The 15,188-nt window shown below is 44.8% G+C and overlaps 1 protein-coding gene across 2 annotated transcripts in view; it reads left to right on the top strand.

Annotated features, from left to right (window-relative positions):
- Window positions 1-15,188, top strand: part of LOC147678051 (histidine N-acetyltransferase-like) — a 128,906-nt gene that overhangs the window by 98,273 nt on the left and 15,445 nt on the right. For both annotated transcript variants that reach the window (XR_015302477.1, XM_086945945.1), the window contains exon 3: window positions 12,617-12,841. Coding sequence is in view for 1 of the 2 variants with exons in the window: in XM_086945945.1 (XP_086802071.1) it covers window positions 12,617-12,841 (225 nt within the window). In the remaining variant the exon portion in view is untranslated. The remainder of the gene's footprint in view (window positions 1-12,616; window positions 12,842-15,188) is intronic.

The raw sequence follows: 15,188 nt of genomic DNA, 5'->3' as shown, positions 1-15,188 counted from the left end.
CGAGACCATGAGCCTTCAAGCACTTGAAAAGTTAAGTATAAAAGTAAGCAGCGCCTTGACGTCTTGTGATCCCTACCCTTGGAGAGTTCAGAGTACAAAATGAATAACCTGGTTATTCAATTGGATTCAAGTTATATCTTAGACCCTAGACTCCAGTGGTAAATGACAGTCTCAGGTAACACTTCTTCTTTATATTAAATGAGGACTTCCATTGGTGTTGCATTGCAGCTCTGACATGTGACAGACAGGCAGGTAAACATTTACTTTTGGTAAGCCCACTATGGGCCGAAGTAGATGACCACCAAGGGTCCTGGTTAAATATCACTTTTTTGCTTTGCCAAGAATCAAACCCAGCAGCTCATGGCCTATCTAGAGCACAGAGAAAGCACCTACAGTAAAATTGGGTGGGTGGAAAATAGAAATTCTGCTTGAATTGTCCCAAAATATGTAAACACAGATAGATCTGCAGACAGAGAAATATACACAGACTGCTCCACGTCAGCACATATCGATCCATTGACTGACCCAGACTGACACAGACACACAACAAAACAGATAACAGACATGCATACACATAACTAGATGACTATATGATCTACAGTCACAAAGAGAGCAGGCAAATAAAGAGAAACAGATACATGCACATACTGACATAGATACAGAAGCAGAAAAACACAGATGGTACATACAAATCAACCGACCGATACTGACGCACATACAGATTTAACTATGTATTTATGTAGACAGAACTATTGACCATAGATCTTCGAACGCCCCTAAGCAAAACATTTGGAGTTGCCCTCACCAAACCTTTATGACATGCATTTTTTGGGGGGGGGGGGGGAGGTCAGACCTGATTGCAGGGGTCAGACATTATGAGATCATTTCAGGGGTGCTTTTTCTGTAGTTTTTAATCCACACTAAATGTGAGACTTACAGAGAATGCATCAAACACAAACAGAAACTGACCAACAAACAAAGTTCCCCATTATTGAGGTGTTGTGAGCCCCTCAGACTCCTGGGCCCCACTCCATCTGCACCTGCTGCACTGATAGTTGTGTCCCTGTGTAGCTAGATGTCTCCTCTACCTCTTTCACTTCCTTCTACACCGAGTCTGGCGAGCACTCAGTCTTAAAACAGGCTTTCTGTAACTTTCTGATAAAAAAATGTGCTCTCATGTGTTGTTTCCTGCCTCCTATTGCAGCAAATGTGAGCTTGTCGGTATCGATAGAAAAGAATGAGCCCCGTTGCCCCTTTAGTAAAATATGGCAGTCACAATTATGCTGCCTTGGGCCGCCACACCCCTCCTTGGCCTAGGGACTAAAGCAGACTGTCTGCCACTTTGTGTAAAATAAAGGGAAACAGGGCAAAAAGTCCCACATCTCACCCCTCTTTTGCTCAGACTCTGCACAGCTAGGGTGAGTTGGAACTTAATCCTAGCAAGGAAATGCTGCATGCAAATAGAGGTCGATCCAGGTGGGATCCATGGGGACCAATGTACCCATGCTTTTTTAATTTGACAAAAAAGTGTTCCCATAATTGTGTTAAACAAAATTCCCATTCCTGAGTGGTTAATGTGGATCTTGAGACCTTGAAGTATATGGTTGGCGGTGGGTGAGGGAGGCTGTGAAAATGAGCTAAAAAAGAAACAGTCCTTCTCACCAGGGTGCCAGCTGCCTGAAAGAAATGCAATTGTGTGCAATTGGTTAATCACCAATTGTGAAGGCTGCTTGGCAGCCTGTATGGACTTTAATTGATGGACTCACTTGAACATTTATGGTGAGAAAGATTTACTATTCCTGAGAGGTAATGTAAGTGTGTTATCAGCTGCCTTCTGCAATGCTTTCTTTTAATGGACACTTACAAAATTGCTGATATTAGTTACAGCTTGAACACGCATTTCTAAGACACTTTGAGAATTTGTGTTTTATCTTTAAATCTTTTTGTTGCAGCCAGCTTTATACTGCTAGGAATGACATTCTAAAATAATTCCACATGCACAGTACTTTCTATCACAGACTGGGACACCGTAGTAATATAAAAACACAACTAATTATTACTCACTACAGCTTCCCAGATTCAATTCTGTGACTCTGAGGTCACACACAAGCATCTACTGTGATCTTTTTAACCAACTGGAAGTTCCTAATGAGAAGGAGTGTATTTCCCACCGATTAGTTTAATTTGCATTTATTTTCCATTTAAGGTGTGTTTATTAGTTTATATGGAAAAAACACTCTTTGACCCTGACACCACACTCACTGACCCCTGCCTCATGGCACTAGGGAGCACAGTTCCCATACATTTCTATGAATTTTACCTGCTACATGTATATAAAGACAGCCTGGCCATCTTCATTTACAAATACTGCTGAGGCATAGACACCCAGGCAAGCACATCTCACAGGTGAAGACCTCTGCTATAGACTGATACAGGGACACACAAGGACAGGTCCATAGTGTGAAACAGATGGACGGCTAACCTCAAACAGCTACATCCACAGACACAGAATTGTGTTTATATAGCTTGTACTACCTCTGAAGAGGGGCTGAAGTGCTTTACAGCGAGTAGCACACTACTCTGGTACTCAAGATGAGAGATTAATATCGGTTATTGTATATTAGTCATGTGCTCTCGAGAACAATTGCATGCATAAACCTATCCTAATGACAGTCACATAGATTGACATTTCCATGAACACACACATAGAAATAGGTGTAATCACAAGGAAGAGCACGTTGATAGGAGTGGTGTGGCTCACTGGTTAGAGGCGGCAGACCTGGAAGCAGAGAACGGCCCGGGACCGGGGTTCAATTCCCGATGCGGCAGGGTCGTGGACCAGGGTCAGCGGTCTCGATAATTCTCGCCTCGGTGCCTACTCTAACCAGGGATCACACTCAGCAACTCTGGGCGTTAGCTTGCCTCATCTCTACAACGGCCCCCCACATTCGCCAGGGATGCCTGGTTTCACCTTGGAGATACCCAGTAGGGACCATCTCACAGGGATAGCCAGGACGTGTTCCCCATTGGTCTACAGCGCCACGACGCCTCAGGGCAGCAGTGCGCTTTACAAGACCACATACATTACATTATATTACATTATCGATAGGAAAGAAGACACTGATAGATCTACAGACTGATACATGTTGACACAGGCACACACACATACACACGCACAGACAGAAATATCTAAAGGCCAATACAGCCATGTAGATATGCACATGTACACTGGCAGATCACTAGAGACACAACACATATGCATGTATGCACACACACAGGTAAACAGATACACACACAGCACCACATATTGAGTAATATATACCGACACACATTTATAGAGGCACTTACAGACAATCCTACAGACTAACACACAGAAACCTATGATTTTACTTACTACCACGTACAAAAGAGACATACAAATAAACACAGTGACAAGATGATGTCTGTATATGTCTCCTTGTGTATCTGTGTATATCTAGTATGCCTAAGGGGCAGTGCCAAGTATTGAAGTGGAATTAGAAGGGTACCAATGTCTGAGTCTGAGAATGTAATACTTTGATGAAGCAATGCAGTGAGAAAAGAGTAGGCTGTAGGGCAGAAGTGGCACAGATGTGTAGGTCGTGGCTGATGAAGTGCAGGAAATTATGCAATGACTGGCAAAATAAATGTGTGAAATGAAACAGACAACTTAAGGCACTGCAAATTCTGGCTAGTATTAAAGATGCACACCAAGAATCAATCAATGCTTGGCATGATGCCACAAATACTGCACAGTACACCCACAGGGTAGAATGGACATAGCAGTACCAGCACAACAACCTCAGCAACACTTTAGACTAAAACAAGATAAAATACAACACTTAATTGAAGACAAGGAACCTAGGGAAGTTACAGGACTACAACATTTTTTCCTAGAACACTGTACTGGCACACCACTTCAAATGTTGGATACTAAGAAGCGTGATGGAAACACGCTAGACAAAAAGAGTACAAACAATTAAAAAAGAGATAGAGATTAAGGAAGACAAGAGCTAAGAGAGTGAGATTTTTAATGAAGGCTGGGCCAACAGCTGAAGAAAACAACTTGGCATAATCCAAAGAAAGAGTACACATTGTAGCCTAAATGACATACGGACAGTAAAGCACATTTACAAAGGAAACAAGTAGAAAAAGTCCCTTTGTATGAGCAGAAACAGACAATGTTCAGGCGTAACATGAAAGAAACAGGAAACAAGCAGCTGGCAAGAGTTGTGAAGAAGCAAGGCATATAGAACATATTCCTGGGTATTGCCATCTGCATAGGTATGCTAAAATGTAATTTTCTACCAATTACTAAACTCAGAAGCAGTAAAGTGTTCAAACTGAAGGGAACCAAAAAGTAAAAGCATAAAGCTCAGGGACTGAGTAACAGTAATAAATATATTTTTAGAACCTGAGATGTGGTTCAATCACATGCAATCCATAAGTAATGAAGTTACAAGAAAACACAGCTATGAGTAGCTTAGGCTTTTAAAGAGCAGGAGTGGTTTTCAAAAAACCAACAAAGCATAGTTTTGTCACGCCACCACCTTCTCAAGGTCTCAGAAAAGATAGTCTAAAGACCGTCCAGGTGGGTTCTGCTACATGTATTTCTGCACAGAGCATTTGGTAATAGACTTACTGATAAATTTCGGGATCAGATCCAAGGTTAGTAGCATGAATCTTGCTGATCTATGGTTCCGCTACGTTCAGAGAAACCTATGCCGGTTGCTGCAGCACGGATTAATGATAATTACATTCTCATCCCACCCCTACGAGACCTCTCCATCCTACCTTTGCAAGGCCCATCACCACCTACAGCCTCTCCAATGAAGAACGTACATTTCCATCTCAACCCTTTAAGGGTAATGTTCCCCTCCCCACCACCTGTATGAGGGTTATGCTATCTCCTTTATCAATAGACAAATGTCATCTTTCCCACAAATGTGCAATGGCAGTCATGTCCGCTATTCTATCCCTGTGAATCCCCTACCTTCAGTTCATACCCTTTATCAAGGTGAGACCTACTATTTATTCCCATGTGCTGGCAAGTTTAAACCTATCTGTGCCTGAGTCAATATTGGTGAGCTACCTCACCTGATACATAAATCTTTGCGACCATGTAATTGCAATGTCCTTCCTTATGAGGGCAGTGTCTCCTTCCTCCTGTAGTAATGCAAGTCCAAGTCTTACCCCTTCCAACTTCCCGAGGCCCCCTTCCTGCATCTGTCTCAGTAATCCAAGGGGTGGTCCAAGGGAGTCCATTTCAACCAGGCATCAAGGGATGGGCCAATTTTGAAAGCCCAGTCATAAGGTCTCACCTTGCATAGATCACTTGGACCGTGGTCTGTGTGCTATCCTTTTAAATATTTTGGGAAGAGGGTGGGAGGGGTTGGGGGAGGCACAAGCGTTTCAGAAAGAATAACGTGAGTGCAGCGTCTTTAATTCCACGCAGGGCAGACGTTTCTCTGAGCCAGAGGAGCTGTTGAGCTGTTACCGCTGTCGGTGAGAGATCTGCCAGCAGAACATACCGGTAAATGATCAGAATGTATTCATGAAAAAGTCCTATCACCATCTGCAATGCCAAAGGGTGGTCAGATCTGCAGCCTGTTCGGAGGGACAGTACATCTGTAAACAACCCACGAGAAACCTTGAGAACACACCTCACCACCATGAAACATGTGTTCATTGGGTTCCCCGAGGGTTTAGAGTATACTGGAGCACTCAGGCTAGCTGTCCCTCAGCCAACACAAGCCAAATACTATATTTAATATGCTACCAAATCTGAATACTAGGCATTCTTTTGTACATTTACTGGGCCATGCAACCACTTGATGGTAACAGAGACTGAGGCCGAGACTTGGAATCGGATACCAACAAAGACTTTCATGGTTGATTGTTTTGCTCTGCACTAAATGTGCTGCTTTTCTTATAGTGCTCGAGTCACTGAGTGTCCCAGTGTTAGATAATATTGTTTAGGGAACAGAGTGCTCCAGCGTTAGATATACTGTTTGTTTGGTCAGTTAAAGTGCCCCCTTTGTTGTATGCCTCACATACATAAACTAAACAACAAAAAAGCACTGTAGAACTCTAATTGTAAATCTTAAGTGCACCAAGATTAGATCATTGTGTAACTGTGTGTGCCAGGTTTAGACACGCACACCATACTGCAAAAGTAATCTATTTAGTAATCAACAATACATCTCAGAGGAGAATAAAGGATGTTTCACCACCTCCATTAACATAGAAGTCAGCCTTAGAAGAAATGGTATGCACCCACCAAGCCTAATGCCCAAAGTACACATTGTTTATGGGGAGTGCTTTCATCACCCCTCAAACAAAACACACTAGGGGACGGAGAGAAATATATTTACCCCATCACATGCTGAAATCTTACTGGGATGGCTCAATATGTTTCCATCTTCCTTCATATGCCGAATAAACAATTTCCTTACACACAATACACCCCAAAATGGAGAGACATGCCTCCAACTTCGTCAAATGCAGAATACATGATGAAAAGATGTGAGTGACCACCTCCCTCAGAGAACAGAGCATGGGATTTAGTGATGTGTTTCACCTCCCTCATTCATTAAATACACCCTGGGATGAAGTTATGTGTCGCCACCTCTCACAAACACACAAACTGAAAAAATGAACCCTGGGATAGAGGGATGTGTCCCCATCTCCCTCACACTTAAAATACTGATGGGATGGAGAGACGTACCTTCACCTTCCCAATGCTTAAAATATACTCTAGGATAGAGGCACATGACTCCATCTGCCTCACACTTAATATACACCTGGGATGGCGGGATTTGTCTACACCTTCCTCACAATTAAAATACATCCTGGGATGGGGAGATGTGTCGCCCCCTGCGTCACACTTAAAACATACCCTGGGAGGGAGGGATGTGTCTCCAGCTTTCTCACACTTAAAATGCACCCTGGGATGGAGAGATGTACCTCCACCTCTATCACACTTAAAATACACCCCGGGATAGAGGGTCGGGTCTCCATCTCCCTCAGACTTGGAAAACACACGGGATGGAGGGATGTGTCTCCATCTTCCTCGAACTTAAAATGCATTCTGGGATGGGGGATGTGTCTCCACCTGTGTCACACTTAAGACACAACCTGGGACGGGGATGTGTCTCCAAATGCTTCTCACACAAAATACACCATGGAATAGTTTGAGGTATATTTGTATCTCTCAATCACACTTAATATACATTCTGGAAAGGGGTTTTTTCTCCACCTGTGTCACACTTAACACCTTAGCTGCGGCGCAAATATCCCTCCCCAGTGCTGCGCTGTCCATTGGAACTAGTGCTGAATGGACGTTCAATGGTCGTGCTCAGCACTGGGGAGGTAGCGCTCGTGACGACCGTTGGCCGTCAGCAGCGCTTAAGAGGTTAAAATCCATCCTGGGATGGGGATGCGTCTCGACATGCTTCACACTTGAAATACTCCATGGAATAGAGGGGTGTCTATCTGCATACCTCAATTAAACCTAAAAATACACCCTGGGATGGGGGGTCATGTCTCCTGCTCCCTCACACTTAAAATACATATGGGATGAAGGGATGTGTCTCCACCTTTCTGGCACTTTAAATACATCCTGGGATGCGGGATGTGTCTCCACCTGTGACACACTTCATATACACCATGGGATGGAGCGATGTGTCTCCAACTTTCTCACACTTAAAATACACCCTGTGGTGCAGAGACACGCCTCCACCTCTCTCACACTTAAAATGCAACCTGGGATAGAGGAACTTGTCTCCATCTCCCTCATACTTAAAATACACAAATGATGGAGGGACGTGCCTCCACCTCCTACACACATAAAGTACACTCTGGGATAGAGGGACGTGTCTCCATCTCCCTCACACCTAAAATGCATCCTTGGATGGGGGATGTGTCTCCACATGCTTCACACCTAAAATACACCATGGAATAGAGGGAGGCCTATTTGCATCGCTCAATCACACTTAAAATGCATTCTGGGATGGGGGATGTGCCTCCACCTGTGTCACACTAAAAATGCATCCTGGGTTGTGTCTCCACATGCTTCACACTTAAAATTCACCATGGTATAGAGGGAGGTTTATTTGCATCCCTCAATCACTTTATACACCCTGGGGTGGGGGACGTGTCTCTACCTCCCTCACTCAAAGAATGCACCCCGAAATATAGGGAGTTGAGGGATCCACCTTCTACAGGCATCAACTACATTGAAGGACAAATGGATGTGTCTTCACCTCCCTCACCCACAAAATATATCATGGGAAGAAAAGATTTGTCTCCACCCCTTTAACACAGAATACTACATTGGATGAAGGGATTTCGCTCCACCTTACTCACACATCTAATACACCCTGCGATGGAGGGCTGTGTCTCCACCTTCCTCGCTGTCCATTGGAACTAGTGCTGAATGGACGTTCAATGGTCGTGCGCAGCACTGGGGAGGTAGCGCTCGTGACGACCGTTGGCCGTCAGCAGCGCTTAAGAGGTTAAAATCCATCCTGGGATGGGGATGCGTCTCCACATGCTTCACACTTGAAATACTCCATGGAATAGAGGGGTGTCTATCTGCATACCTCAATTAAACTTAAAAATACACCCTGGGATGGGGGGTCATGTCTCCTGCTCCCTCACACTTAAAATACATATGGGATGAAGGGATGTGTCTCCACCTTTCTGGCACTTTAAATACATCCTGGGATGCGGGATGTGTCTCCACCTGTGACACACTTCATATACACCATGGGATGGAGCGATGTGTCTCCAACTTTCTCACACTTAAAATACACCCTGTGGTGCAGAGACACGCCTCCACCTCTCTCACACTTAAAATGCAACCTGGGATAGAGGAACTTGTCTCAATCTCCCTCATACTTAAAATACACAAATGATGGAGGGACGTGCCTCCACCTCCTACACAGATAAAGTACACTCTGGGATAGAGGGACGTGTCTCCATCTCCCTCACACCTAAAATGCATCCTTGGATGGGGGATGTGTCTCCACATGCTTCACACCTAAAATACACCATGGAATAGAGGGAGGCCTATTTGCATCGCTCAATCACACTTAAAATGCATTCTGGGATGGGGGATGTGCCTCCACCTGTGTCACACTAAAAATGCATCCTGGGTTGTGTCTCCACATGCTTCACACTTAACATTCACCATGGTATAGAGGGAGGTTTATTTGCATCCCTCAATCACTTTATACACCCTGGGGTGGGGGACGTGTCTCTACCTCCCTCACTCAAAGAATGCACCCCGAAATATAGGGAGTTGAGGGATCCACCTTCTACAGGCATCAACTACATTGAAGGACAAATGGATGTGTCTTCACCTCCCTCACCCACAAAATATATCATGGGAAGAAAAGATTTGTCTCCACCCCTTTAACACAGAATACTACATTGGATGAAGGGATTTCGCTCCACCTTACTCAAACATCTAATACACCCTGCGATGGAGGGCTGTGTCTCCACCTTCCTCACGGATAGAATGCAACATGGGGTGAAGAGATGTTTCTCCACTTGCCTAAGGGAGTCTACACCAAGGGATAGAGTGTGTATGTGCATTTTTCACCCACTGAATACGTTTTAGGATGGAGGGAAGTGTCTCCACTTTCCGGATACATAAAATACATCATGGAATGGAGGGACCAGTATTTGCAACTCACACGCATAATACTCCTTGGGATGGAGGGGCACGTATCCATCTCCCTCCCACACAATACACATTGGGATAGATGGAGGTGTATCCGCATCCATCACACACATAATACCCTTGAGAAGGAGAAACCTGTTTTCACTTCCCTCATACACATAGTATACCTTGAGATAGATTTGGAAGTGCATCTGCATCTTACACACATAATACACCCTGGGATGGAGGGATGTGTATCCACCTCTCTCATGCACATAATACACCCTAGTTTGAAGGTATGTTCCTCCATCTCCCTCATATACTTAATGCACTCAAATGGGGGAGGTATTTCTGCATCCCTACCACACATAATACACCCTGGGATGAAGGGACGTGTATCCACCTCCCTCATACAACTAATACACTCTGGGGTAGAGGGAGGTGTAATTGCACACCTAACACACATAATACACACTGGGATAGAGGGAGATATAATTGCATGCCCAACACATAATACATCCTGGGGTAGAGGGAGGTATAATTGCATTACTAATACAAAGACATACTGGGATTGAGGGAGTTCTATCCACATCCCTCATACACATTATACATCCTCAGATAGAGGAAGACGTTTCTGCATCCCCAATACACATATTACACCATGGGTTAAAGGAATGTGTATCCACCTCTCTCATACACATAATACACCCTGGGATAGAAAGATGTGTATCCACCTCCCTCATACACAATACACATTGGGATAGATGGAGGTGTATCCGCATCCCTCACACATATAATACCCTTGAGAAGGAGAAACCTGTTTTCACCACCCTCATACACATGATATACCTTGAGATGGATGGAGGTGCATCTGCATCTTACACACATAATACACCCTGGGATGGAGGGATGTGTATCCACCTCTCTCATGCACATAATACACCCTAGTTTGAAGGTATGTTCCTCCATCTCCCTCATATACTTAATGCACTCAAATGGGGGAGGTGTTTCTGCATCCCTACCACACATAATACACCCTGGGATGAAGGGACGTGTATCCACCTCCCTCATACACCTAATACACCCTGGGATAGAGGAAGGTGTAATTGCACTCCTAACACACATAATACACACTGGGATAGAGGGAGATATAATTGCAATGCCCAACACATAATACATCCTGGGGTAGAGGGAGGTATAATTGCATTCCTAATACAAAGACATACTGGGATTGATGGAGTTATATCCACATCCCTCATACACATTATACATCCTTGAATAGAGGAAGGCGTTCCTGCATCCCTAAAACACATACTACACCCTGGGATGAAGGAATGTGTATTCACGTCTCTCATACACATAATACACCCTGGAATGGAAAGATGTGTATCCACCTCCCTCATACACATAATACACCCTGAGATAGGGATAGTAATTTCTGCATTCCTAAAACACAGAATACACTCTGAGGTGAAGGAATGTATATCCAGCTCTCTCATACACCCAATACACCCTGGGATAGAGGGAGGTGTATCTGCATACCTAACACACATAATACACCATGGGATAGAGGGAGGTGTAATTGCATGCCTAAAACACATAATACACACTGGGAGAGAGGGAGGTATAATTTCATGCATAACACATAATACATCCTAGGATAGAGAGAGGTGTATCCACCTCTCACATACACATAAAATACCCCGAGAGAGGGGGAGCTGTTTCTGCATCCCTAAAACACACAATACACCCTGAGATGAAAGATTGTGTATCCACCTCCCTCGTACACATAATACACCCTGGGAAGCAGAGACGTGTAACCACCTCTGTCATACACATAATACACCCTGGGATGAAGGGACGTGTATCCACCTCCCGCATACACATAATATACCCTGGGAGTGAAGGAGGTATATCTGCATGCCTTACCCAAATAACGCACCCTTGGATGGAGAGACGTGTTTCCACCTTTCTCATTCAAGCATTATATCATGATATGTAGTGAGTTTCTCTGTGCTCTTCACTACTGAGTGCATCTTGGGATGGAGGGGGCTGTCTCCTCCTTCCTGATACATAAATAACCCATGGGATGGTGTGACTTTTATCTTCATGTGTCACACATATAATACACGTTTGTTAGGCAGACAGGAACCTGCCCCTCTGGCACACTAAACAAAGCCTCAAATAGAGGGATGTGTCACCACAACCTTCACACATAGTGCACACCATGTAATTCAGTGATGCATCTTTCTGTCCCTCTCCTATAATACATCCTAGGATGCGGGACAGGCCCTCACTTGGCTTCACACACAGAATACACATCCTGAGGGTCATGTAGCCATCTCTCCTCGCACACCAAGGGATATGGGCTCCGCCTCCACTCACCCCATACACAGTATATATCTTGGGGTAGAAATGGGGTTTTGACTCCCCTCATACACAACCCCACTCAGGGAAGGGAGCGCCTACCCACCCGCCTGCTCACAGAATGCACGCAAGGCATTAGGGCCCGTATCTCCCCCTCTCCTCGCACCCAACATCTTTGGATGGCCACACTTGCCGGTACCTCCATTGCACACCTACATAGAAGTTCTGCCTCCCGTCGTGCACAGATCCCATTCTTGGATGGAGGGATGTGTACCCACTTGACCTCCACATAGAAGACATACAGAATGGGGGGGCGAGCATCCATCTCCTCTTCAACAGACTACACAATTAGGAATGGGCATCACAAATTGACTTTTAAACCCCAATACCCTGACTGAGTGACTGTCTCTCCCAGACAGGTGCATCTGGCCACCCTTCAGTGTCCTGTGTCTTTAATCACTTCTCACCTTTGTTTCAGGGCTCCTGAATGCTTTCCTGTCTCGCTGGCAGGGTAGATTGGACTGTCCCTGACTCTTTGTCTTTTGCTCTCTCTCTCGCCATCAGATAGCCCTGCAGTCCATGTTCATTGTGGATGGAGGGGCAACTGTCCTCGTGGAGGGACTCCGTGTGGCCCCCTGGGAGAGGGGGAAGGGTGTTGCCGGAGTGCTGCAGAAGTTCTGCTCCGAGCTGGTGAGGGAGAAGTACCCCAGTGTGAAGGTGACACGGCTCACAAGAGATGACAAGCTGGGACCCAAGGACTTCAAGAAGTACCGTGTCATCACAAAGCAGGTAATTGGGGATAGGACCCCAGGGGCATCCCACCATTGTCCATCAGAAAGCGAGTGACTTTGGCTGGCACTTCCCATTATCAGGCCATAATCAGCCAGCTAACTCTGGATGGCAATCCAAGGCCTTCCACTGACAGACCATCGCAGCAAAAAGATACAGGGGTCCAGATTTATGACCAAATCACGCAGTTCAGCAATTCACCTTCCTGCGCTGTTTGACAGGGAAAGGACAGGAATGTGCTATATTTAAGTCAATGCGGCATTTTCTTGCCTTTTCCACTGTACTTGCACCATTTTGGCTGCCTAGAGCCAACGCAGGCATTCTTGCACCATGGTGCCAGCGTGTCTGCATTGCATGCAGGATTGCTTTTATGCAGGAATGGATACCTTCCTGCAGAAAACAATCCTCTGAGGCTTTTTCATCTTTCTGTGTGTGCTGCAGACAAAAAGTGGAAAAAACGAGGAGAAATAAGCATGTTTCACTTCTGGTAAATCTGAAAAAACATCAGAATCCATGGCTGTTGAGTGTGAAGACCCACACAATGCCCATAGAAACTCCTCCCAGGCACAGAATAATGCAATGCAGCAATTTGGGCTGCACTGCATTACTCAATATTTGTGAAGCCACTCAGGGCCACGCAAGGTGGCTTTGCATGGTTTTATAAATTTTCTTTTTAATTTGCGTCACTCTTGCACCACGTTGCATGGTGGAAGAGCGACACCAAGGGGCTCGTAAATATGCCCCCTAGAGCTTAGAGCCCCTGGCCTTCTACTAAAACACTATCTGCAAGCATCTAGCTAGAACATAAAACTCCTATGACATTTCTTCATCAAGCCCTCAGCAAGCAGGTAACTAGGGCAATAGCTGACCATTATCAAGACTTCCAATTGAAATAAACCAACTGGTAATCAAAATTCTGCTTAACCTCTCTATGGCGTACAGCACAATGGGCCATGTCATTGTATTTAAGGACCGTTAAAGGCGGGCAATGCCCTAGAATGGCATTATTCATTCCTCTTGGACCTAGCTCAACAAATCCAAATTGGCCAAGGACATTCTCTACCAAAATTATCACTTGTAGGGATCCACAGAGCTTTATGACATAGACATTCACCTTCAGCATTTATATGAGACCTCTTGCCGGTAAAATAAACTGCACCGTCTCCAGTTCTAAATGTATGTAGATGATATCCAGCTTCATATATACTTGGGCACCAACTTGGAAGGGGGAATACAAAAATCTCAGTCTGCCAGAGACAAATACATTATTAGATGGAGCTAAACTGTCTATGCCCCTGTGACCAAATACTGTTTATAGTGGGATGCAACAAAGATATACTCTTCCTCCCGGAAGTAGGAACTTGCGGCTACCCCTGCAGAGGACAGCTGTGGTCCAACCGTGATGATCTGCACATCATATGTCAGCAGCCAAAAATTACAAGCCACCTTATCACCTCATTATGCTCAGGATCCTCATGGAACCTGCAAAACAGACACTGTACTGAACAAATGAAAGCACTAAAGGTATCTCAAGTGGACGAATGCAAAGTAATCCATGGTGTGGCACTAAGAAGGAGATAAAAAACTCTAGAGGATGGAAACTTAAGATAAAAGTCTATTGGGTCATTTAAACCAAAGTAGATGGTCCACTGGTCACCAGAGCAGTGAGAGCCATGGCCTCTGCCACTCTGGTGGAGGACTCTCAGCCCTACTTAGGAATACCCGCCAAGCAGGCCGCAGTCTTTTTGCCGAGAGGAGAGTCTCTATTAAAGCAACTTCCTTCACAGAATTGAAGGTTTACCAAGGAGGCGCAATGTTTGAAGTGCCTATCTGGCAATTTCTTTTTAGAGAAAACAAACTCTCAAAGTGTGAATTCATATCCTCTACACAAAAGCAAATGCCACTTATAGGTAGGGAGATTTCTCCCTCTGTTTGGTGGCTCTTCCACATTGCCATGCTTATGGGTGGATGTAGATAGGGAAATTCCGTCAGAGCTTCCCCGTTGCCTTGACCTCAGTTGGACAGGTGACTGCCATTCTGACCTAGTGATTAGGGGTTATCTTTGTAGAAGAGAGTTGAGGCTTCATCGAGGGTTATCCAGCGGTTCCCTCACCTCTGCTGCTTCTCACCGGTCCTCCTTCTCTGTCAAACCCTAAATCACTCTATATATTTGATCCAAATTTGTACAATATCACTCCAAAAGTTAATAAATTATCCTGAATTCCAACAGCCCACAGAATTAAATTCAAAATACAATTAATGAGCACTGACCAATGTAGCTCCTGAAATTGACAACATTATTCCAGGTAGTGCATATCTGATTATCAAACCCAGCTTTAACTCTAAA

Source organism: Lissotriton vulgaris, chromosome 12, assembly GCF_964263255.1.
Source record: "Lissotriton vulgaris chromosome 12, aLisVul1.2, whole genome shotgun sequence".
Lineage (NCBI taxonomy): Eukaryota > Metazoa > Chordata > Amphibia > Caudata > Salamandridae > Lissotriton > Lissotriton vulgaris.
Note: the sequence above shows the minus strand (reverse complement) of the source record. Positions and strands in the feature narration are given on the sequence as shown.